Here is a 26,738-nt window from a genome sequence, read left to right on the forward strand (position 1 = left end):
GGGGGTGGGGGGCTAGTTGCCCTTTGATCACTTTTGACGCTTAAAAAGGGCACTAGAACTTCTGATTTACAATCGAATGAACCTCCTCCAAGGTTTTTATGACCACCCCTTCTATAAAAACCATAAGCATTAATAATCGACAACTAGTGTAACTTATGACGCAAGCCGTGAGGGCGCTAGGAGGGGGAGTTTTTATCCCCAAAGACATATTTACTAGACTCTTCAACTGTGCTGAACAAAATGGCTATCTCAAAATTTTGATTGGGTGACTTCGGGAAAAAAATGAGCGTGGGAGGGGGTCAAGTTGCCCCCTCCCCCCAATTTTTTTGGTCACTTAAAAAGGGCACTAGAACTTTTAATTTCCGTTCGAATGAGCCCTTTCACGATATCTACGACTACTGGATCGATACGATCACCCCTGGGAAAAAAAATAAATAAAAAAATAAACAAGCATCTGTGATCTTTCTTCTGGCAAAAAATATAGAATTCCACATTTTTATAGATAAGAGCTTGAAACCTCTATAGTAGGGTTCTCTGATACGCTGAATCTGACGGTGTGATTTTTATTAGAGTTCTATGACTTTTAGGGGTTGTTTCCCCCTTTTTTCGAAAATCAGGCAAATTTTTTCAGGATCGCAACTTTTGATGGGTAAAAATAAACTTGATGAAACTTATATATTTGAAATTAACACAAAAATTTGATTCTTCTGATGTATCTATAGGTATAAAAATTCCGTTTTTTAGAGTTTCGGTTACTATTGAGCCGGGTTGCTCCTTATTTACAGCTCGCTACCACGAACTGTTTGATTCTTTGCTTGTGTCGTCAGAATAGTTGTAGAAGTATTTGTACCATTAGTAGCAGTATGTACATAGCACATTTGGTGTTCTTCAACATCCCCTTCAGCACACGATGAAAGTATCAACTTAGTACCATAAACCTTACCTGAAACATTGCTGATACGTCCTCTTGACATCCTCTGTGGGCATAGTTTGTTTCAATTCTCAATACAGTTTCAATTTTCCCCAAGTTTTTCGCCTTATTACCCTTGGTGTTACTAGTAGTAGTAGTAGTACTAGTATTAATAGTCGTAGCCGTAGAATTAATAATAATAGCGTTAGTAGTAGAAGTAGTAGTAGCAATAGCAATAGTAGTAGTAGTAGTAGTAGCAATAGTAGCAATATTAGTAGTAGTGGTTGTATTATCAGAAGTTGTAGTATTAGGATGCAAATATCGTCTTTTGGTTAGTTCAACATCCCCCACAACAAGCCCTGTAACTTTCAACTTTACAAACCAAACTGTTCCTAAGATGTTGCAGATACGCCCTTTTTACAATCTTTATACAGACGGCGTGTTGTAATTCAGTTTTCCTTCTCCCCTCAATATTCCCTGAAATTTCACCTTCTTACCCTTAGGCATAGCTGTAATAGTAGTAACAGTAGTAGTATTAGTAGCACTAGCAGTAGTATTAATAGTAATAGCACTAATACTAGTTTGTATGTACATGCTACTACTAGCACTACTAATTTTACTGCTACTCTTAATGCTACTAAATTACTGCAACTACTAGTTCAGTTTCAATTACTTGTAAGGCTAAGAGTATTAAGATGAGAAGGGGGTTAAAGGGGGATCAAAAGAGCACATCAGCAATATTTGGAAGTATTTGAATATACAATTTATCAAAACTACGTACATATCGGCGATGTCGTAACAACGGCTAATTGTATCAAGTTGAAACTTTCAGCACTTGATGAGAGGGATGTTCAACTGACCAAAGGACAATACGTTAATACTACTGCTGCTACTCTCTGTCAATTCATTTTCCCCTTTAAGCATTCTCTGAAAGTTCCAACTTAATACCCAAATCCATTCTTGAGATACGCCCTTTTGACAATCTGCATGCACATAGTGTGTTTTGATTTTGCTAAAATTCTCCCTCAACAGTCTGTCAAAATCTCAACTTCATACGCTTAACCTAATAGTACTAGTATCATCGTAATGGTGGTAGTAGTAGGAACAGTAGTAACAGCAGTATTAATAGTAGTAGTAGCAGGTACATGTGTCCTTTTGGTCAGTTGAACATTCCCCTCATGATGCCCTAGAAGTTTCATCTTGATACGGTAAGCTGTTCCAAAAATATTGCTGATACGCCTGTCTATATGCTGATATCAGCAGTCTATATGCGCATGGTATCTTTTGATTTAGTTTAACTTTCTCCTCACCGTTTCTTCACCCATTCATTTTAATATCCTCAGCCTTGGTAGTTCTCGCTACAGAAGCAGAGGTTTTAGTAATAGTGGTAGTAGCAGTAGTAATTGTATTAGTAGTGGTAGTAATAGCAGTAGTAGTAGCGTGCAAAAATTACCTTTTTGGTTAATCGATCATCTCCCTTATCATTTCCTAAAAGTTCCTAATTTATATACTCACTCATTCCTGAATTACGGCCTTTTGACAACCCGTATGCACAAATCGTGTTTTCATTTAGTTCAACACTCCCTAAACATTCTCTGAAAGGCTTACTTGAATGCTCTTCGTCTTTTCTGAAAGTAAAGGTAAAAAATGCCCACCTTTCTCAATAACATATACTATGTATAGGCAATGGACGAATTGCTTAACTTACAGCCCTTGCCCTGCGGGCTACGAGGGGGGGGGGTGTTGAAGTCCCCGAAGGCGGAATCAGTGGACCTTTCAACAATGCTGAACAAAACAGATGTCTCAAAGTTTTGATTGGATGCGTTTCGGGAAATGATGGGCGTAGGGGGGGGATTCTGGTTGCCCCAAATTACTTTTGACACTTTAAAAGGGCACTATAACTTTCCAGTTTTTACATCAAATGAACCCCCTCCGAAGTGTATATGACCATCCTTTCACATAAAGACCTTATATGCCCCCGGGACACAGCATACGACCCTTGCCCCTGGGTTTGGAGGTTGAATCACCCCAGAGGCATTGTTTTATGATATTGGACTATTTTAAACAAAGTGCCTATATCAAAATTTCTATAGGATGCATTTGGAGGAAAGAGGGGGTGGGGGGCTAGTTGCCCTTTGATCACTTTTGACGCTTAAAAAGGGCACTAGAACTTCTGATTTACAATCGAATGAACCTCCTCCAAGGTTTTTATGACCACCCCTTCTATAAAAACCATAAGCATTAATAATCGACAACTAGTGTAACTTATGACGCAAGCCGTGAGGGCGCTAGGAGGGGGAGTTTTTATCCCCAAAGACATATTTACTAGACTCTTCAACTGTGCTGAACGAAATGGCTATCTCCAAATTTTGATTTGATGTATTTGGGAAAATGACAGGCGGGGGGGGGGCTGCTTGTTGCTGTCCCATCACTTTTGACAAAAGTGCCCTAGTACCTTCAATCTCCAATCGAATGAGCTTGAGCTCCTTTCGAAGTTTTCACGACAATTCCTTTTATACGAAGTGTCTTGGTCAGAAGTAGTTGTAATAGTAGTGGCAGTAACAGTAGCAATTGCATTTGTAGGCGATATCTCAGTAATAGTAGCAGTAGTTGCTGTAGTAGTAGTAATAGTTGTATTAGTAGTAGTAGTAGTAGTTGTGGAAGATTGTTTAGACTATACTTTTAGGAATTATTTTAGAACGGTGTTTTTTCCTCTTTGATCTCTACGCTTTGTTAGTCTGGTTTGCCAAGAAAATGACGTGGCAAAGTTGGTATATTTGTTTTAACTTTAATGTGAAGTTGTCCGGACACCTAAGAAAAATGTCTGCTTCAGTTTTACGATTATGCTGTATTTGATTACTTGACAATCACTCTTTTCAGTATTAAGCCAGAATATATTCTTTGCACATGAGTTATTTGAAGTTTAGGGTTTTAGTGAATTTATTACTGTTTAGTACATTGGTATACCAAGAAGAAGAATATATGTGGTTAAAAACACATATTAAAATATGCACCGTTTATTATTAAATGCTCCTGATAGTGTTAGAAGCCTTATATGGAATTAAAAGCTCACAAAGGTAAGCCTTTCAAAGATTGAATAAGAAAAAACACCATTTTTCCACGAAAAGTTTTGACTGAACTTGAACGATCAAAAATTAGTTTTAATATGTTGGAAATTAGTGAAACATGTAGAATTAGTTAAAAATTAATAATAATAATTTATTTGTGCCCGCTCATACAAAAAAAGGAAAGCGGAGTAAGGAAAAGGAGAAAACAAAAACAAAAACACTTCAACACCAAAGAATAAACTCAAACAACTTCTTCATTCGTACTTGTAGATAAGGTGTAGGGGCAGAAATTCGCACAAAGTTTCCATTGCCCTTTTTTCGGCGTTTCTTTCGGAGGATGGCATAATGTCAATCGGGTCAACCATATTTTGGGAACGCAGGATGAATGTGTTTCTTTCACGGAGTGGATATCTAAGTAAAAACTTTAGATACTTGCAATAGATTGATCGGAGTTTTAGTCTATCAGTATGGGTGAACCAATCCCACAATGGCGATGCATAGAGCAGGTGAGGGAGAGCAACTGCTGCATAAAGCTTTGCAAGAATCTTCCTGTTCAGGCTAAACTTCAAAGAGGCAAGTTTGCCGTAACTTAATCGAATACTTTTGGATATTTTATCTATTATCAATAAACGTGAACTTCTTATATCTTGAAAACAAGAATGAAGGAAAGAAACTTGACACGAATAGAAATTAAAATTAATAGATGAAATTAAACACAAAACGAAAAGGAATCGGGCTACAACAAGTAAGAGCGGTTTTATCTTTTATGAATTTTTTTTTCGAAGAATATTGAAACACAAGAAGATCATATATAAGATAATTTTGTTTTTCAAGGTAAAATGAATAAAAAATATTGTCAATGAATAAATGAAACAAAACGAACACAAAATGAACAATCATATCAGAAATAAGATAAGAGGTGAAGTTCAACACGGACAAAGCCTTTTATTTAACAGTGAAACAAGAAAAAATCTCTAGACATTTCGGTCGTATATACAGTAGCCATCTTCAGCAGAGTTTATCTGCTGAAGACGGCCACTGTATATGTTACCGAAAGATCCAGAGATTTTTTTGTTGTTTCACTGTCAAATAAAATGATTTGTCGCTATTGAACTCTTATTTATACGACTTGAGTTCCTTTTTGCGCCTTATTGAAAACGACATGTATTCTGAACTGAGTGGGTTTTTTTTTCCAAACATCAACAAAACAATAAAATCACCATAATAATCAAGACTATTGGAAAGAACTAGTGAATATAAGTCGATTTTTAAATATACTATGACATTAATAACTAAACTTTTTTTGCGCATGGTAAATTAATGGTTACTTCGCGGTCAAATATATCACTAGTCACCATAAGATTCTTATCATGTGCTTACAAATCGATAAGAAGGTATCCAAAAGGCCGCGGTGTACTATGATTATAGGCTTCTACTAGATAATAAGGGTTCATGGGAAACATTTGCCTTGATAGTGTCATAACTGAATAAATGTCTCAGGGATTTCGAAATACAGTGAAATGCGAGGTGGTCAGATATATAGTTCTAAAAACTTTAATTTGAATAAATAAATTACGAGTTATTAGCACCGTTGAAAAGTTAAGATGATGTGAGAAAACAGTCCAAAGCTCGAGAATGGCTGTAGAATACTTGTCAGTTTTGCTCAGAAGACCATCTATAATTTAAAGATCATTTTTTGGAAGATTTTCTAAAATATCTAAACCTTAAACAAATTCAATGTATAGGATGTGCACTTTCATCTCATCACAAGCTTTTTACCATGATTTATAGCAGTAAATAATGCATTTAGGGTTGCTACTCACCAGAGACTTTTTTAAGACTTTCTATATACATAAAAATGCAATTAATCCTAAAACCCATTGTCATAAACAAAGAGCATTGTTTCAGTTTTGTTTAGTCTTTAATATAAAATTCGTTCAGTTTTTGAATACCTAAAACCGAGTTTTTTCTTTGGAGACCGGATGAGGAAAACCTTGATAATAAAGAGGATTTTCTAACACTTTGCTCACCTCACTGTATATAAATAACATACAGTAGAATCATTCCCTATATCGACCATTATACAAAGGTGGACCGAGATGCAAGTGCTCCGGCCGGAGAACTTATAAATAGAAGTGGCATTATACTTTTTCACGGGTAGACAAGTCAGATTTCTCTTGAACGCGAAACTTGGCTTCACCTTTGTAACACCAAATGTTAAAGAATCTAATTTAATCGGTAATTAGTAATGCAATGTTATAATTAGAATGTTTTTATAAATTACAAGTAGGTTTCGATGTCTCGAGTTGGTTTCGAAGGTATTTTGAGAAAGTTTCTGTGAAAATACGTCTTCTAGGGTTCTCGTTTGATCTGTCATCAGTGGTCCAATGGACGAGGACGTACGAGTATATGGGTAGAACTTTTATACGCACCAAGACTGTAGTAGCCAAAATATTACTGAGTCGTGATTCTACTGTATATTATTTATATACAGTGGCTCATCTCTACAAAAATAGCCGGACTCTCAATTATATTCGACTGCCTTGATGTTGGTGTGTTCCAAAGGGTCGAATACTTGATACCCCTTGGCAAGCGGAAGCCAGACATGTATAGGGCACAAAGCGCTTTTGTGTCAAGGCAGAGGCTATGAGTAGGGTTTTTGACTAGTCCTCCATAAAAAGCTCTCTTCAATAAAAATTGAAATGTCTTGACCCGTGATTAATTCGATTTCATTTGGTGTCATCATTTTGAGCATAACGTTGAATACAAGCGATGGGATGCTCAGGTAGCGATTTGGCTATAGTTGGAATAACTCTAAACCAGTGGCTAGTTTCATAAATACTTCTGCTGGGTAAGAACGCCCGAGGCAAGGTTTAAGGATGTATAGTTCCATAGGTTTCGACAGTTGAATTTTATTCAAACTATGCTTACAAATTTAAATTCTTCTTCAGAGATTTCTTTTTTGAATTAAATCATAATAAAAATCCTGCTTTCTGGTGAAGTTTTTTCTTCAAAATGTAGAAATGGGTCTATTTACGAATAAGGGAGAACTCTTTTCAAGCAGTTCGTGGTAACGAACTGTAAGCAAGGAGCGACCCGGCTCAATAGTAACCGAAACTCTAAAAACTCGGAATTTGTATACGAATAGATACATCAAAAGAATCGGGTTTTTATGCTGATAAATAAAAAAAAAGTTTTTTTAATTGAAAGTAAGGAGCTACGTTAAAACTTAAAACGAACAGAAATTATCCCGTTTATGAAAGGGGCTGTCCCTCAACGCCTCGCTCTTTAAGCTAAGGTTTTTTATTGTTTTAAAAAATAAAGTTGTGAGACAGAGTCAAACTTTAGGGCAAAGAGCGAGGCCTTGAAGAGGGGACAGCCCCTTTCACATACTGAATAATTTCTGTTCGCTTTAAGTTTTAGTGTCGCTACTTGCTTTCAGTTAAAAAACTTGTTTGTTTTTTTATTTAATTTGTGAACGTTTTTGAATTAATGCAGCTTTGATTTTGGCTAACCGTACATGAATAATTAAAACGAAATTTGCATATTAGTTTTTTTTGGCTAAATGGATTTCTCGGAATTTTGATCTGGCGTAACCTACGAAATAACTTACGTAACGAAGTTCTATATTCGTAAATTTTTATTACGTCTATTAGGGGATTTACCCCCTAGTCAATACCTCGCTCTTTATGCTAAATTGCCCTTTTTAATAGTTAAAAGTGATTGGAAGGCAACTAACACCCCTTCCACGCCCATTATTTCCCCAAACACATCCAATCAAAAAATTTTGAGATGGACGTTTTGTTCAGCATAATTGATTTCCAGATAGAAATTACGTTTTTGAGCAGGACACTCCCCCACAGCCCTCAGGGCAAGAGTTGTAAGTTATGCCCTGGGGGCATATAAGATTTTTATAGAAAGGGTTGTCGTAGAAACTTCAAAAAAGGCTTGTTCAATTGGAAATTCAAAGGGCTAGTGCCCTTTTTAATAGTCGAAAGTGATTGGAGGGCAACTAACCCCCCTCTCATGCCCACCATTTTCCCAAACACATCCAGTAAAAATTTTGATATACCCATTTTGTTCAACACAGTTGAAAGTTCTGGAAACTAGGTCTTTGAGGATGACAACAGCCCTCAGGGTAAGGGTTTTAATTTATGCCCTGGGGATAAATAAGGTTTTCATAGAAAGTGTTGTCGTAGGAACTTCAAAAATGGCTTATCTGCTTGGAAATTTAATTGGCTAGTGCCCTTTTTAATAGTCGAAAGTGATTGGATGGCAACTAACACCCCTTCCACGCCCACCATTTATCCAAACAAATCCAATCAAAATTTTGAAATAGCCATGTTGATCAACGTATTTGAAAGGTCCAGAAATTATATCTAATAGGATGACACTTCCCCCCCCGCCCTCAGGGTAAGGGTTGTAAGTTATGCCCTGGGGGAATATAAGGTTTTTATTGAAAGCTTTGTCGTGTAAACTTGAAAAAGGGCTCATTCGATTGGAAATTGAAACGGCTGATGCCCTTTCTCATAATCGAAGGTGATTGAAAGGTAAGTAACCCCCTCACACGCCCACCATTTCCCAAACACATCCAATCAAAATTTTGAGATAGCCATTTTGTTCAACGTAGTTGAAAGGTCCGGAAATTGTGTCTGAGGATGACAACCCCCTCATAGCCCTCAGGTCAAGGGTTATAAGTTATGCCCTGGGGCATATAAGGTTCTTGTAGAAAGCGTTGTCGTAGAAACTTAAAAAAGGGCTCATTCGATTGGAAATTGAAAGGGTAAGCGCCCTTTTTAATGGTCGGAAATGATTGGAGGGCAACTGACCTCTCTCTCACGCTTACCATTTCCCCGAACACATCCAATCAAAATTTTGAGATAGCAATCTTCTTCAACGTAGTTGGAAATTATGTCTTTGAGGATGACACCCCCCCCCCCAACCCGCAGGGTACGGGTTGTAAATTATGCCCTGGGGGGATATAGGGTTTTTATTGAAAGTTTTGTCGTAGAAACTTCAAAGGGGCTCACTGGATAGTTAATAGTTGAAAGTGATTGGAGAGCAACTAACGTGTAGGGCTCAAAAATGAGCAGGGCTCAAAACCCCTACGCCTTCCCAAGGCCAGAAAATAATTTGCACTTAACTGAAAAAAATACAAATGAATGTGCATTGTCAGTTTAATATACATATACTGATATATAGTAATCAAAATATTAATATTATTTGATTTATTAATGTTATAAAGGTAAAAACATTTATATTTTTTCAATAAAGTGCAAATTATGCTCTGGCCTTGGGAAGGCATAGGGGTTTTGTGCCCTACTCATGTTAATTTCTGCTCGTTTTGAGTTTGACTCGGTTATTTATTGTAATTTCTGCTCGTTTTGGATTCCATTCATTTATCGATGCTGATTTGTGGTAGCTTCACGCTTTGTAGATTATTTGATTTTATTTTTGCTCATTTTTGGTTTAATGGAGTTCTTTACTTTTCTTTGAAAAACTCATTTTGTGGGAAAAGTTTTTTTAATTAACTAAATAAAAAAACAAGTGTTTTCAACTGAAAGTAAGGAGCAATATTAAAACTTAAAACGAACAGAAATTATTATGTATAAGAGGTGGTTCACTCCCTCGTCATACCTCGCTATTTACGCTAAAGTTTGTTTTTTTTAGCACTTACAAAAGAGTTATTTATTCTAATTAAACGACTTTTGTGATTCAGGGTTCATTCTTAAAGAAATTGAATACAATTTGAACTTTGGCGTACAAAGAGAGGTATTGACGAGGGGGTGAACCCACTCATATACGTAATAATTTCTGTTCGTTTTAAGTTTTAATGTTTCTCCTTACTTTCAGTTGAAAAAACTTTCTTTTTTATTTAATAACGTGTAAGAAGCGAAAATTTGTCGTCTAAAAGGGAATTTCTGTCCTGATATTTGGAAAATATTAGCACCTTTGCTTCTATGCATGTGAACGAGGGCATCAGGCGATTTCAGTACGAAATTGAATGTTCAAAAAAGTGTAATTGTTAATTTTCGATTTTTTTTGCACTTTTCCAGTCAACTTCTGACGACGTAAAATTTTCACTTCTTTCAGCAATGTAACTGGACTCAAACTATCTACCTTGTAAGAAAGTTGTGAAAACCAACGGGAATATAGAGTTTAATTCTTAATATTAAATTGCGAACACTGTGGGCTGCACCCCTTAGACTGCCCGTAAAGTGATCGTGGTCCAAAACTGAGCGCTTTACTATTGATTTTGGATTGCTCTGTAAGGGATTCTCGCATATCCAACAGTTTTTACTAGTCAATTTGTCTTTATCGTCTTGGATTAATACCCTCGGTTTATTTGTTTCCTATATTTCATCCAACCACCCTTCAGCGTCTTGCAGTAAGCTTTCAATATGGCAAGATGGCCCACGATTTTCCGGCTATTCCACAAGGTATCTGTTTTCTTTCATAATGGCATCTCTGAAAGCCCCGGGCTTGTGTTCTTCTAAAAATTCCGAGCCGGATGTTTTTTATTTTTTTTTAATAATCGATTCAAAATCCCCAAATATTTTTTAATGCATTGGCTGTCTATAGCTATGATAATTAAATTCTAGTGTGAGTTTGTTTTCGTCAACCGTCTCGACTGCTTGCAGGTCATGGGGAACAGTATTTTAAGTGTTCTTTAACCCTTGTTCGTTAGATTTGGGTTAAAGGCTTGACGAAAAAAAATGGGTACCATTAGACAACTAGGATTTACAATGGGAAAAAAAGCGTACGTATTATCTATCTTCAGCTTCAACATACAATAAAAAAAGGCATAATATTTTACATTTAAAGTTGGCGTGACTTGGCCACAAGTTCTCTTCTACTCATTCCTGAAATTCAAGCATTCTGAGATACATCTTTTATACTCAGGAGTATAGGCTCTGTGAAAATACAGGGTATCATTCGGTAATCGTGTGACACAGTTACTGGGCTAACAGTTCTTAGGAGAAGTTTAATAAAATCGCCTAATCTTTTTTGTGTTCTTTAAAGCTACAAGTACCTTGTATTTTAACTTGTATTTTTTGTCGTAGGATTTGTTACCTCTCTTCAATGATTACTTTTATCTCTTAAACCAAGCCCAGTTTGACGGCATTTTGCTACAGTATGCTGCCATTGCCATTTCTTAGAAGAAGGTCAAAACACATATGGAATCTCGGCCTTGTCTTTTTTATTTGTTTAATACTTTTTGTTGTATATAATGGAAAAAGTAAAGACTTCCTTGGTGAAAGCGATGAAAACAATCAGATCTTATTTATAAATAGGAAACCAAATTTTAAAGCAGTGAAGCATTTCGATAATGACGAAAAGAAAGCTGTTGGGGAAAACCCAGCAGATATGCTTAAAGTTCAAGAAGAACTTGACAAAATTAAAGATAAAACGAAGAAGCCTCTTGGTCAACCTCTGAAGCTGTCAAAAAACCTGGATATCCAAGAGCGAATTTATGAGGTTCAAATTCAAAAAGAGCTAGATTCTGTCATCCCTGGCCTTGGAGAATTGGGTGCTCCTGTCGTTATAAAGGATGAAGAAACAAAAGAGGTGGATGAAGTTATTAAGAAGGAGGCGTTCAATAAGATTGCCAGCGATAAAATGTCATTAAACAGAACCCTCTCTGATGTTAGGAGCCCAAAGTAAGTCAATCAGATTTTCTTTTGTGTTTTAAAGTTGTTGTTCATTTTTTTTTTTTTTTTTTTTTTTTTTTTTTTTTACTCAAATTGTCATATTTTCATAAGCTGTCACAATTTTAACTTGGGAAAGCACAGGCAGTTATATTTTATATAACTTCGGTATAACAGACCGAATGTTGAAAAGGGACAACATAGTCGAACAAAGATTTAAAGATAGGTGTCTATTTAATCCATCCCTGCTGTCGATCTTGAGAGAAATAAAGCATAAAAAACAAATTGTTTTCAGTTGGATTAAAAGCGACGTTGAAAATTAAAACGATGAGAAATTACCCAATATTTGAATTCGCAAATCAGTCAATAATTATCTTATTACCCTACCCCTTTGGTCAAAATAAGTGCAGCACAGCTTTCAAATCCTCAGACACATGTGATTTAACTTTATCATTTTTCAGTCATGTAGCCCAGTAAAAATAGCGTTTGAGGTCAAACAAATTGCAACAAAAATGATTTTTGCACCAAAAAATGCAGAAAAATCAGGAGAACAACATACTAAAAGCCCGCCAAAATCCACCGATGGAAAAAAGTTTGACAGAGAAAAAAGAGGGGAAAGAGGGAAAATTCTGAAAAAATGCCAGGACCTCTGATTTTAGCACTGTAAATACCGAGTCCTACGTAATTCAAGTCGAAGAACTTGAATTCTGCATCATAATTATTATATCACACCACCAGAAAAATCTGATAGGGTTAGCAGGGGAAACAGGGGAAAATGAGGAAGACTCAGATTCGCTCGATTTCATCGGTTTAAAGACTGTTTCTCATATAATTTGAGACGTAGAATCCAAATCTTCCTTCGGAATACTAGTTTCCCGTCGTCAAAAAAAATGGCAGAGGGTGAAAAGTTTGGAAATTTATTTTTCTTTCTTTCTTTTTTTGGATGCGGAGCCCATTTCAACAATGATTCGATCACAGTATATTAAGAATCATCACGGTGTATAAAATTGGTGTAGATTGATTTTACTTCGGCAAATCACAGACTTAAAACAAGTCAAATAATAAAAAACTTAAAACAGGAACTTAGTTGTTAAAATCATCATCGAGATCAATGCTTTCTGAATTTTGGCAGTCGGTACCATGCAGTGAAGTCCGTTTCTTTTGCAACTGCAACGGTTTGTTTCACAACCTGACTTGCAAGCATATCGTACCATTCTCAGTAGTGCTTCGGGTGTTGGCTTCGAGTCCATCGTTACAGGTACGTACTTGGTTCTGTCTAGCCGCCAACCCCAGTCATATGGGTCCAGATTAGCTGATCAACCCATCCATTCCAAGACCTGTAGGAAAAACCTGAAGAAGTGAAACTTCGCAGCAGACAATGTCGGAGGCAAACTTTCTGGGCAGACGAACGAGGTCGAAGAAGCCAGTTTTGTGAAAAACATAGTGTGACGAAAATCCTGAAGGCTGGTATCAGCTTTAGCCGGATAAACAAGCAGTGTGAGCTTTTTGCCTGCACTGATGATCTGACGTTTTTCTGTGTTCTTCCGGCAAAAACATGCCGCATTTTTTCGGAATTCTTCATTGATCTTAGCCAATAAAAGTGACACTGGCTTTCCTACGCCGTAGAACCTAGAGGTCGTATCGCATCCCAGGAAAGTATGGATAGGCAGTATGTTCTCTGCGACTTCCCCAAGCTTGCTTTTTAGTTCTCTTATGTTGTAGAGTTTGGATGTTCCCGGCTTGGTGTCCGCTCAAAAGAAAAGTGGGTAGCTTCCTGGCTGGCAATGGTGAAGAATCAAGACGAGCAGGTATGTGTCATTGCCAACAAGACAGGTTTCTACCTCAGAACAACTTGTCACTGCGGCTGTCGCAATCGTAAAATCTGCATCACCTGAGGCATACACCACGCGACATCCTGACGAGCTTAGCACTCCACCAAGCAGGGGGATGAATTTTCCCTTGTTCTTCAGGTTGTTCGGAAAAAGTCTTTTTTGAGCGTTACCGTTGTTGTCCCAGTAAAGTCGATATCAAGAGATCTTATGCCTTTCGATCTTTTCAAGTAAGTCTGGTCTTTTGTTGACGGTGAATCTTCGTATCTGTCGAACACAACCGTAGCATTTCCAAAATGAGCTTTGACATAGCTAGCATAGGCCAGACATTTTTGTCCAAAAGTAGCGCCGGTTGTCCAAGGCATTTTATGTAGGAGCCATCCTCCATCTACAACATATTTGCAACTCGTTGAAATATTTGCAGAAGAGCCTTCGATCATTTTCCAGAGGGCATTTGAGAGGGAAGCCTTGTCAGCTGTGCGTAGTAGTTGGTATGACCCGAAAAGTGCAGGAGGAAAAGAGCAAAGTTCATAACCAAGAGTATCCGACAGATCCTGACCGTCGGCAGTGGCTACAGCTGCTATTCGCTGGAACAATAACGTTTGGTCAATCTTGACCGGCTCACCATCAAGCTTCTGAGCCGACTTTGCAGCCATAGTTACGACTTTATCTCTCCTTTTGAGTACAAAAGTCTCTACTGGCTTTCTAACCATCCCTTGCAGTATGTGCAACCCAACGTCTTTTGCTTCGTCGAAGTTGACCTCTGGCGAACCATTCACTCCGTTAACAATAATTATTAGCTCCTTACCCCTGTTGAACGCCTGTAAAGGCTCGAGGAACTTTAGCAGCTTTTGCAAATTTACACTGTCTCTCAATATACTGGATCCCGATGTATCAATGTGCTTGTCCCTGATGAGGTTAACAGATCTGGTTTGGTCTTACTCTATTGCATTCATTTGAACTCCCACTGGCATAGATAGTGTCCAGATCGACCGATGCGCTTCATTCATACCTCCCTCTAGTGAGACCGCCAGCGGTCTTCAGGGTTTTCATGAAGACTTGTTCTATAACAAGGTCTGCTGCCAGTCCTGACCACGAATGTTCGGTTCTGTTAAAAGAAAAATGACCAGTTTGGAACTTCTCGTATAATTCTTGCTGTGATTCTTTCAAACCGACAAGGGTTTGTAAATGAAGACGGGCTGATTTAGCATATGCAGTTTGACCACATACCGCGAAATAAGGAAGCATACTAAACCAGCTCTGAATATACAGGTCGAAATCTCCAGTCCGTTCAGCGCGAACTGACATCCTAAGAATTTTATTCATTTCAGAATACTGTTCAAGCCACAGTTTTGCAGTCCTAGATTCGCTAACTAGCTCCTTCTTTGCCTGCTCAATTTCTTCTAAAAGCGAAACCACCGCTGGAGACGCAGAAAGGTCTTCAATAGAAATATTTTCGGATGTCAGCTCTGTATAGACACTGGCTACACTCACCATTTGGGGTGTGGGTTCACTTTGTAGACTGTCGGCAGTATCTTCAAAAGCACGGGCAAAAAGTAAGATGTGCAGAGCTAAGTCAAGAAGAGAATGTGCCCTCATTGCTCTAGAAACTGCTTTGCCAGAGATGATGTGTTTTACAGTGTTCGGTGGGTAGATCTGTTCAAGGACTTCAACCAAACCTGCTTCTTCCATAAAATAGCCCATACACCCAAGAAAAATCATTCTTCCATGAAAGGAGCCAAGCATCACTACGATCTCTTTCAAGGGGCTACTGAAAGGCGACGATTCAACCATCATTTTTACTTTTCTATGCAGTGGTTGGTTGAAGGTTATGACAGGAATCACCATTGTGTTGATGCACGTGAGATCGGTTGGGTTTAAATCAATCATAGGCTGGAAAACTATCGATGACCGCTTCTGGGTTTGTCCAGCATGAGCTGACTGCATTGCACCTGACCAGCCGACTGGAGAACCTCGCAGAGCTAGCTGAGAATTTACCCAAATGATATCTAGATGTCTGCCATTGTCTCTGAACTCTGGAAGTACCAACTCTACGTAAGTGAGCTGATTTGTAAAGACAGTATGCTTCACGTAAGGGTAGATCGGTACAGTAGCTTTTTCTATAATTTCTTTCAAGTCAAAATCTTTTCTGGGAAACACGCGTAACTCTTCTTTGCCGCCCGGCGACTTAACTTCAAGAATAGTGACCAAATATTCACAAGAAAACTTACCTATTTTTGAGTATTCAGCGCATTACATTTTGGGTAATTCAGTCACTGAAGAGACACTAGATGTCAGTCCAGAGAACTCGTCGCTAGGTGTCATGCCGGATGCTAACTTGTTGATGCAGGCCTATATCCTGCTATCAGAATGGTCGCATCTTAACATCGCAATGACCTGGAAAACCAAAATCTCCCCTTCTTCCCCCCTTTCCCTACTCCTAAATGTTCAGAGGACAGAGTAATTAAGATTATGATGCAATATTTGACTTCTACGTTAAAAATTACATCGGAAATCATCTTGACTTGGATCAATCCGAACACTTCTGGATTTTGCGAAATTTCCCCTCGTTCCCCTGTTTTTCCCCTGCCACGGATTTTCCCATGGGTGGATTTTGGTGCGCTTTTAGTGTGTTATTCTCTGTTTTTTCTGCATTTTTTGGTAAAAAATTATTTTTTGTTGCAATTTGTTTGAGGTTGGGCCTTTTTTTTTTTTAGCTATTTTTACTGGGCTAATGGAGTAAGTTACGCTGTTATAACTAAAGATGTGGCATGTTAGCATCTATGTATTCAAACTGATTAAAGGAAGTAGTCTCAAGTTGTCTGTATCAAATTCATATCCGCAAGTCAACAGTCACAGTACTCTAATAGCATTATGAGGAGCAATACTTGCTCATAAAATATGCAGACTACTCGAGGTATTATTCCTCCAGATCAAAATTTTGTCTCGGATATTCAAACCTAAATCCAATGAGGGTCAGGGCCGTATCCAGGATTTTTTTTCGGGGGGTGTTTTACAAAATATTTTTGTCTGTGGGGGGGGGGGGTTTACATAAAACGCATCAAAATTTATTTATATTCATTTTTGTTACATTTTTAGAGTCGGACAAACATCTCTGAGGGGGGGGGGGTCAAACCCTCTAACCCCCCTCCCGGATACAGCCTTGATGAGGGCTCAGCAACGTCCAGTTTGTTGCAGCTGTTTCAGCCACCTAGTTACAGCTATTGTTGGAACTATGATGTTCGTATTGGCTAGACTCTTGAGGAGACATCGGGAATAGGGACGCCCAAAAACAATTCAACTTAATCTAAACCATCAAACATTTCTTGAGGTTAAAGGCTCCTTAAATAGTTATATTTAAGTATGTATTTTTGTTTTGTTTTTCGTGCCAGCCTCATCCTCTCTCTCCCGTCTGTCGGTTTACAGAACTTATCTTGATCTATAGTGTTTGGTGGGTAAATTAATTGTTGAATTCAGACTATAACTGACAAATTTCTTCAGGTGTCGCCGTATCAAATATGATGTAAATTTGCCGATGGCTTCAGTTATTATAATATTTACAAACGAAGCTTGGTCACCTCTCCTTAGAACGATTCACAGTGTCTTAAACCGCTCACCAGACCAATTTCTGAAGGAAATTATTTTAGTTGATGATTTCAGTGACAAAGGTAAGCTTTTGTATAATAATAAAAGAAATAGCATCTGTGTTGAATTCCTGATCATGACACCTCGAATACTGAACCTAGTATTCCCTAGGTAAAGAGCCACGTGTCTTTTTTCGACCACTTTGTATGGAAAGAATGGCCGTGGAAACTTTGGAGATCGCTCATTCGATTGGAAATTGAAACTTCTAGTTCATTTACAAAGGGTTTAAAGTGACTGGAGGGTGAGCAACCCTTTTTGTGACCCTTTGCCTAAAGTAGCTCTTTACGATGTATCTAAGTTTCGAAATAGTTTTTTCGTTTAAAATGGCCAAAAACCCCAATAGATGTGGCTCCCTGACATAACCCCTCTCCCAGCTACTGAGGCAGCTGGGAAATTATGCATATTGCTAATTGTTGAAATATAAGTTTTATAATGGAAAAGGGGTGTGTTTGATCTTGAGTGTCCATTTGGCTCGAAACTTTTGAAATTGTTCCCTGGGCCAAGGGGAGAGCATATTTTATTGACATGAACTTACGACCGCAAGTCCTTGGGCCACAATGAACCAACACTCATGCCTTAATTGAGCCACGAATGTACAAAAAAAATCGGTGGGAGGGGGGCAAAGAATCCCAAAAATGGTGCTTTAAAAAGGGGCAAAAGGCAGTTTTATCAGATTGGCTTGATGCTGTTTTACTTAATTCCTAAGAAAAAAAGTGACCCGAATGCAAAAAAAAATAGTTTTCTTGAATACGGGGACCAACAAAGGGCCGAAAAGGGGCTAATGAAGTTTTTTTCTGAATAGGTTAAAACTTAAAACTAAATCCTCGGGCTAAAGAAATCCTAATGTATAAAAGTCATTTTAGCTTGGAGCTATGGGCTCCCGAGAAATAATGTACGAATAACAGTTTAATAGGGACAAATCTTTTTATTGGATGGTGAAAACAATAACAAAATGTCGTGATATTTCGGTGACATACACAATTTATCTACTGAGGACGGCCACTATGTAAGTGACCGAAGTATCCTGAGATTTTGTTATTGTTTTTACTGTCTAATAAAAGGATTTGCCTCTATTGAACGGTTATGTGTACGTAATGGGAAGGCAGTGTGGTCTTCGAAAATACCTACCCAAGAAATGAGGTGCTGAAAAGGGCCAACAAATTTTCTGGTCGGCTTGAATACTATATTCTCCAGTATCTGGGCAATGGAAATCCATTGAACAAGAGAAAATTTAAAAGAAACTTGATTCCTCCGAAAACAGGCCCTGAAAAAGGCTAAAATTCTTTTTTGTAATTGATCTATCCCCCCCCCCCCATATAGGGACGGAAAATGATGTAATAATTTGTTTACTATTGGCTTGAAACTTTCAAGAATCATTACCTAGGCTAAAGGGACAAAAAAAGATTGTCTAAAGGGAGAAGGGTTTTTTGAGTAAATAGGCCGAAAAGCTTGTTATTTTATCAGTTTCGAAACTTGCAGCTGTAAGTTCGTAGGCCAAGTGGAATTTAATTTGAAAAAGAAAATAGGTTGGATAAAAAAATGGGCCGAGGTTTTTTCTTTTGAACGCAGACTTGGAAAACTGCCGATAGGTGTTTCTTCATCGGCTTTAAAGTTTCATGTAGAAAGAGCGAAGAGAACCTTGATATGAAGGGGGGATCGCTCACTTTCCACCACATTGTGCCCACTATTGGAACACCACCTCTGCTGCACAGTTCTGCCACGCGTGGTAAGTTACACTCCCAGTAATGCTTAGCAGAGTTCCACCACGCTTGGCATTTTTGTCATATTTGACACGTGGCACCTAATGTACTTATTTTCTGAAAAGCAACAAGTTATTGCCTCAATGAAGACGAAAATGTTGAAAAAAAGAACGAATGTATTCATCCGTGACGTCAGGAACTGGGCACAATATTTTTGTGTCTCTCCTACTGTCTATTACCTGATATAGTACATCGCGTTTATGGCGAAGTATCACTTGTTCTTCACATATGGCTTAGATTAGCTTTGCTTAAGAGGATTAATTACCTTAAAAATCATTTAGCGACCCTCAACGTCGGCTGACCGCCTCAAAACAGAGGGTGCATTGACGAATCCTACAGGGGACTATTTTTTTTAACCTGTTGAGAATTTGTGGCTTGATTTTGAAACTTGATTGAAAAAACATGACATTTCAAATGAATTGACTTTTGGTGTTTTCCTAGCAGGTATTCTATTACATTTTTAGGGATTGCACTTTTCGAACTTCGAAAAGAAAATTCTGATCCGATTAATAGAAAAAACAAATCATACTTTCTAATGATATAAGTTTCATAAAAACTGAACATCTCTGTCTTCGATGCAAAATGAGAGATTCTAAATGGTTTTTATAAGATTTCTTTGAAAGTAGCTGCCGGCTTTTGGTTTTCTTTTGTTTATTTGGATCTCTTATTCTAGCTGTTTCAAATTAACTGTTATTTTCCGTATGTTAATAAACTTGATATTCCCATATATTCGTAGAATCCTGAAAAATTAACGCGTTTCGGAAAACATAAAACTGACGCAACAAAACAGGATTAGGAGCAGAAAATCCTTAAGTAGCTTGCAGGACGTAAAAGACCAATTTATAAATTTGTCAATAGTCTTTTACCGGCCATGAAATCAATAAATATTGCTATACAATTTTAATTATCTGAAAAACTGAATGAAGCTTCTCTAAAAAACTCAGGCAAGATTAGTTTTCAGTTTCTTAAAAAAAAAAATTCAAGTGGCATTAACTATTGGGATTGAACTCAATCCCGAGATTTCCTAATAGTTTTAGGCCACAGGTGTTAGCCAGTAATTATGCCTTATAGCTATTCTCATTTAGGTAATAATCTCAGCTACCTTCCTATTGGCAGCTTACACCTACTACGCCAACAGGCGGAATAACATTTTAGATTGTAGACCACTTTTATGACAACTCTTGGTCACAAACCATCTGGTGGTCGCTAGGACATACATGTATATCAGCCACATCGTTTTTGAATAGATTGCTGATCAATAATATTGTTGACACCTCAAAACGTCTGCCAACAAAGAGTGTGGTCATACTTCCTGCAGAATTGGTTGCCCCAAATACAGAAAGGCATTGAATCCATGAGTATGGTAGTACGATTTCTACTTTGGAGTATAAACGACACTTCTGTAAATAAATTTGCAAGGCTAAATAACCAACATGAGAAGTATAGTGTAATTTTTGTTTAAGAGAATTTTATTACTAAGAATAGTGTAAATTTACTTCAGTTACTGGGTAAAAATGTTAGCAAAATGAACGAATTTTAAGAAGCCTTGAGACTTCAGGATGCAGGAATAGGCTTGTAAACACGTGTTAAGGGGACGACGTCGCTTAGACTAGCAATAGATTTATATTAAGAGATGACGCTGGATCAAATGAGGATCAATCAAGTCGATAGCTTCACTTACATGGTCAGTATTATTAATAAAGCTGGTGGATACAGAGAAGATGAAAAAACGAGTAGTCTAGGATCTTGGCCTAGGACCTACACAGTTGAAAAAACTTTGGAAGAATAGGAGGGTAAATATGCAAACCAAGATTAGAATATTGGAAACTATGATAAAGATAGTGGTTAAGTATGTCTTTGAAACTGGGGTGCTTTGAAATTCAGAGGAAGACTGGTTAAATGTTTTCTAGAGGAATCGTCTGAAGATAGTTTTAGGTACCTGTTTGACTGACCGCATGTCGAAGAAAAAGATTTACTGAAAATGTCATTCGATTCCACTTTCTATGGTTATAGTGAAATTAAGGTTGAGATGGTGAGGACATGTTTCACGGATGAACTATAACAGATTGCCAAATATTTTGCTTCTTGTCCTTCCATTTGGGGCGAAACAAAAAATAGGTCGTCTCCAAATGGGATGGGAAGTGGTCAGGTTCAGGTTCAGGTTCTTTTTTTTACAAACTAAATACAACTACAATAAGGGTATGCCCGGCTGAGAAAAATCGGTATTAAAAGAAATCGGTATTTTGTGGTAAAAGAAACAGAGTGAAGTGTGGGTTGAAGGAGGAACGTTCGCAGCTCTGTTGGCCTCAGTCCCCTTGGTGGTGCAGTGAGTTATTAGTAGTAGTAGTTGTATTAGTTTACCTATTGCACACCTACTCAACAGTGAAAGAGCAGAAGCAGGCCGTCAGGAGGCTTAGGAAATTTTTGTGTTCTTCACTTCGCTCTGGTCCATTTGAAGCGAGTTTTCATTTTTTGAGAATGTGTTTCTATAAATCTATTCTTACCTACTGATTTTCTCAGTGATGACTCTCAGCGTCTTTTTGCTTTGTCATGTGAGAAATTAAATTTGTGTCAAGATGAAGTTAAGTGCTGCTTCCAATTGTCATGTGTAGTGGCCGATAATTTTAATTAACTGCACTTCATTCGCAGGTATCTATGTCAACTATCTGTATCAAGGGTATACGTAACGATTGGTTGAAAGTGGTTTGAAAGAGTTCTGACTTCACTTATATCCAAAAATCATATCGAACATATAGTTTGGGTCTAATTGTATACCTTCAAATTGTATACCTTCTGCATACTTTGACATGAAATTGCATACATTCTCCGAAACGCATTATGCTTTGTCAGCTTGAGCAATTGAAAAAGTGATCAAGAAGTTGAAACGGAAGTCTATCAACGGATTTGGTCGCTTTGTAGCCATACAATCAAAGAATGACAGCCCTCTTCTTATTCGACATCTCACATTTTGATGCATATGGTGATCTCACAATTCGCTGTGTCTTCAACATTTTTATTGGAGACCTTGCTTCGATTCCTAAGAAGGGAAAGGCTGAGCACTTAGTGTACCTCTGTTCGATCTATCATCATTACAGCCACTCTCAGTCAATTTTTTAGCTTTTTGTTCGGGATGAGCTGAAAGCAATTTCTTTCACACCTCCACGCCAGTTTGGCTTCAAACAAACAACTGGTTGTGTCGATGCACTTATTGTTGTTGAATATGCTGTTGTTGACGCTGAGCCAGAGGCCGAAAGCTCAATCCTCGCTGGTCACAAGGTTAGATGTGTGTTTTATGCACTCTGGAATGTTTCAGTCTCTTGAAGTGCGACTTCAACCTGGATATCATTCGGGCACTCAGAGACATGTATTCACGGTCAAACATTGGCCTAAAACTTCCGCCAGATGGACATTCTTGGGAAAACCCATATCCCTCTTAAAATGTGCCCAACAAGGTGCAGTTTCCTCAGCTGATTTATTCAACAACTATGTTTTGGAGGCTGACGACGAATGCCCTAATTTCTTGATATTGGAATCCATCCATCTGTCATTAATATATTGCGTGGATGATATTCTGAATCTCAATCGTACGTTTCAGTGGATCATAGAATGTTTTGGTATCCTTCAAAACCAATACATCAGTGTGAAGCTTCTGTATGACTTGAAACATTCCGAAAATATTCACTTGAGTTGGAGGTTTTCATCACCCCAGCTAATAGAACTTGGATACTCATCAGTTCAGTCTGCCGATCACATAGCATATTTGGACCTTCCTATTGGTTACTCCCTATGGCACACGAGGTCGCTTCTTATTGAGCATGTTAACGGTGATATTTCTGCATCTAACTGTTACACTGTAGTAAGCCTCTTCCATATATTGTATATTGTCCCATTTCGAAAAATCCCAACAAAATCAGATCATTCAAAAACGCCTTTGTTGTTTTTCTTTTTCATAAAATAGTTACAACTTCCACAACCTCGGGTTGTGGAAAAATAAAAAATATGACAAAAAAAGTAGCTGGTCATGAATTAGGTTCTCTTCTAGTGCAGTGATTTTTTAAAATATATAGATATAATTAACGGGAGATTAGCATAACAAAGTAGCGAATCATCTCTGGTATCCTTTTTGGTACTTCATGAATTTGTTATTATTTGCTGTTTATTAAAGTGCGATTGTGTTTATTTGATATGTGGTTTCTTTTTCGTCTGTATTATTTGTTTTCGTTATGTGCATCACTTTTTGTTTTCTTAATCTCTTCTCTATTTTGTTTGCTCTCTTTTCTGTTGTTTGGAGTACTCACTATACAACAGGTTTATCAATAAGTGAATGAATAAATAAATTATGTTTTGTATTCAGTCAAAATTCAAGCTTAACCAGGATAATCTATTTTTGATAAATGATCTACCGCACAAATTAGGTCACAGAATTGTGTTTTGAAGTGCATATCTCCACTCCTTCCCCGTCTAACTACCTTAATTTTTTAATTTGTTTTTTGTCTATTATTTTTTTTAATTTTATGATCAAATAAAAATAGCCCTGCTGAAATTATTTTTGTTCAATCAAATTATATTTTTCTTTTGTAGAGAACTTAAAAGGCAAGCTTGATTACTACGTTGCTAGTCATCTACCTGATAAGGTACGGCTGGTGAGGCTGAAAGAAAGACATGGCTTAATACGAGCTCGACTGGAGGGGGCGAAGGCTGCAACTGGCGATGTCATAATATTCTTGGATTCTCATTGTGAAGTAACGCAAGGATGGTTTGTATCCCATTTGCAATGAAATAAATGGATAGAGGTGGAAAAGTAATTATGATACCATGCAGAAGAAAATCTGTTAAGCTGAATCATAATGACTTCGCGAAAAAAAAAGACTGGACTAAAAATGCAGTTTTGAGGCATCAAATTTGACCCTAAATAATTTAGTTGTAGGAGTTGTTTATCAAATAAACCTTGATTTAAGGGTGGTGGGGTGTTCCAGCGGAAATCAAGGATGGGTCGAATTAGACTTGTGACTCGATGAGCTAGGAAAATCTGCTTCTTGATGGAAAGTGGGGAGCAATAATTTGGCGTGCTGGCCGAAGAGCTGGTCAAGTACCTGATACGGGCTCGTGTGGTCTTATTTACCGTCTTTTTGGGGGTGCTGATAGCCATGATCTGTGAAGGAGAGAGGGAAATCTATTGGGTATATGTTGTTGTTCTCGTTCGGAGGTATAAGTTTCAGCTGCATTAGGGGGGTTATCTTCAGTAAAAGATCTGCTGTTCTGATATCTTGTTTCTGATTCCCGTCTTTTGACTGCATTGGGTAGATTTCCGTTGCATATGGGCAACGTTTAGCCGACTGATGTACTTTTGGACATTCATTCTCAAAGCAGAGACTATTAGTGAACTTTCGCTTAGGTTCTTTGAGTACCAATACACACTGGTCGTTGTTGCATTTTCCCTTATATAAGTCTGTGGAGAAATTTAGGTGGAGACAATCTATAATTACAGTGTTTCTGCAAATTCCCGAAGATGAACCCAGCAGACTGATAGCTTTTTGATTTGTTCTCATGGAATATGGATTAATTAACTTTATCAGGCAAGCTTTGGGTACTTTTGTTTAACTGTTCAGTTAAGTGACAGGGACCTTGATAATAGGCAGTACATGTGAGCGAAAAGTACCGACCGGACAGCTTATGGAGGACCAGTACTAGATCTACATCTACTGCAGCACACGTACTTTGGTGCCATCTTTTACTAGACTAACATACCAAGGAGGAAATTTCCCCAGCTGGTGTGTCACAGGTGACGCACTTAGAGATGTCAGGGGTCCGAAACAGTCCGGATGAAGGCAAGTCCGTGGCAGATAAGCTATTGCTGGTGTGCGTTTTTTTAGCCTCAATTACCTCAGCTACAACTTCACAAGTGGGGTTAACTTGTGGTTAACTTGAATTAAAATCTAGTTGCCATGACAATTTGTTTAAAAAGGCCAATACAGATAGTCTGAGTGAGAGGCAAATCTGGTATAAGCCTTTTGAGGATTGTATACAAACGATGTCATTTTCACTTGTAGATAGATAGTCTATCATCCATCCATTCTGGGGCAGAACTAAAGTTAAACGGTGAGAGAACTAAAGGATAATCGAGATTCTTGATTTTACTCATGACAAAAATTTCCACTGGACTTATATCCAAGACAGGGGATTGAAAATATGTTTGGACTCACTGGCGAACAAGTGACCTAAGCCTAATAGGCTTTCCCGCTTAGAGTCTCATAAGGACTACCGTTTTTTAGGATTGACACATGACTAACAAGTCCCCTCGACTTGTAGGTGAACGGGAGACCTATAGTTTTTCAAGTATTTGGGTAAACAGCAAGGGAGTAGCTATGACTCTTATTGGACAAATACTTGTGTGTTAGCTTTTGGAGAGGTATGTGTATGTGTCATGTGTATGTGTTAGGTATGTGTCTGCATAGAGGACATAGTTATGTGTTTTGTTCTTTAGTTCGGAAAGGTCTACAGCATGTGAAGTGAAACCTTTTGTTGGATTTAGTACATGCAACAAAGATTCCGCATATCTTTTTTATTCATTGCCAATTGTGACACAATACAAGGAAGAGGGGAGATGTCGGTACCCGCTCACCTATTTCCCGTAATTTAAAGGTAACTTAAAACCGGTGGTTACGCACGACGCTTGCGGCAGGTACCCTTCCCTCTTCTGCATATTGTCTCCTACATCTTGCAAGAAATCTAAAGCAACAATAAATATAATGGTAAATATAATGGCATCCGAAATAAATGGAATATTTAAGCCGTATAAATTTTATTGCCCATTTCGGATTTGTTGATCAGGATTTGATGCTGGTTTTGAACCCACTTTGTACAATTCGATTAATTGAAAAATACCATGAAATTTCGAATCTGCATTTAATATATTTTTATAATGCTTAATTTAAATTGCTTTTTTTTTCTATTTATTTTCTATTTTTTTTTTTTTTAGGAAATCTCGTGTTATCTTTGTTGAAGTGCCTAGATGTTTCTCCTTTCTTTCCTTCTTTCCTTTTTTCGTCTTTCATTTCACGACTTTTTTAAGCAACCCGGGCCCTCATTCCCCCTCCCTTGCCTTCCATCAGTGACCTTAGTTACAAACAGTTTACAAATCTCTGTTTCAGGTTAGAGCCTCTTTTGGCAAGAATAAAAGAAAGCAGAACAGCAGTATTGGTTCCTATCATAGACGTTATTGATGACAAGACTCTTCAGTATTTTAGCTCAAATGGAGAATTCTTTGAAATAGGGGGATTTACATGGAGCGGACATTTCACTTGGATACATGTCCCAGAAAGGGAAAAGAAAAGGAGAGGAAGTCCTGTGGGACCAACTAGGTATGACCTGTCTTGTCATTCCAAAAATTCTCTAAAGATATGCTCGATTAGGGTACTTGTAATTTATTGTATACGGGATTAGCACACTGGCTGACGATTTAATACATTACAGGCTATGTATGAATATAGCCTGTTGGGTTATATTCATAATGAGCTGCACTTTGGTACTTGTGATACGTTATGTTGTAGATTATGCTTTTCATTGGTTTCGCTATTTGGGTACCACACTTCTTGCTGTTTTTAGACCAGTTTATAATATTGATTTTGAAATGCAGTCGCCGAGGGACACGAGAGTTTGGAATAACAAGAAAGGATGAAAATCGTTACCCGATTCCGACTTAAAGAAAACACAACTAATTATTTGCTAAAACATTTGTGGGAAAGGGGGGGGGGGGGAATGAACTGTAACGAGCTAAATCTTGATTTGGTTATATTCATTGTGCAATATTCCAAATGAAAAATGTGTGCTACTTTTGGTTCTTCTGAGGACTTTCTCTATTTCCTGCACCAGAGTCT

General features: G+C 37.8%; 1 protein-coding gene across 4 annotated transcripts in view; it reads left to right on the forward strand.

Annotated features, from left to right (window-relative positions):
- Window positions 1-26,738, forward strand: part of LOC148953991 (polypeptide N-acetylgalactosaminyltransferase 1-like) — a 137,000-nt gene that overhangs the window by 17,486 nt on the left and 92,776 nt on the right. For 3 of the 4 annotated variants that reach the window (XM_089086878.1, XM_089086877.1, XM_089086879.1), the window contains exons 2-5: window positions 11,043-11,639; window positions 16,958-17,124; window positions 23,443-23,617; window positions 26,013-26,222. In XM_089086878.1, the coding sequence (XP_088943004.1) occupies window positions 11,116-11,639; window positions 16,958-17,124; window positions 23,443-23,617; window positions 26,013-26,222 (1,076 nt within the window). In that variant the 5' untranslated portion in view covers window positions 11,043-11,115. Of the gene's footprint in view, window positions 1-3,779; window positions 3,988-11,042; window positions 11,640-16,957; window positions 17,125-23,442; window positions 23,618-26,012; window positions 26,223-26,738 lie in introns of those variants that run through there. The other variant, XM_089086876.1, reaches the window with a different exon arrangement.

The sequence above is a fragment of the Artemia sp. Qi Xiang Cuo genome, chromosome 3 (assembly GCF_049724085.1).
Source record: "Artemia sp. Qi Xiang Cuo chromosome 3, ASM4972408v1, whole genome shotgun sequence".
NCBI classification, from domain to species: domain Eukaryota; kingdom Metazoa; phylum Arthropoda; class Branchiopoda; order Anostraca; family Artemiidae; genus Artemia; species Artemia sp. Qi Xiang Cuo.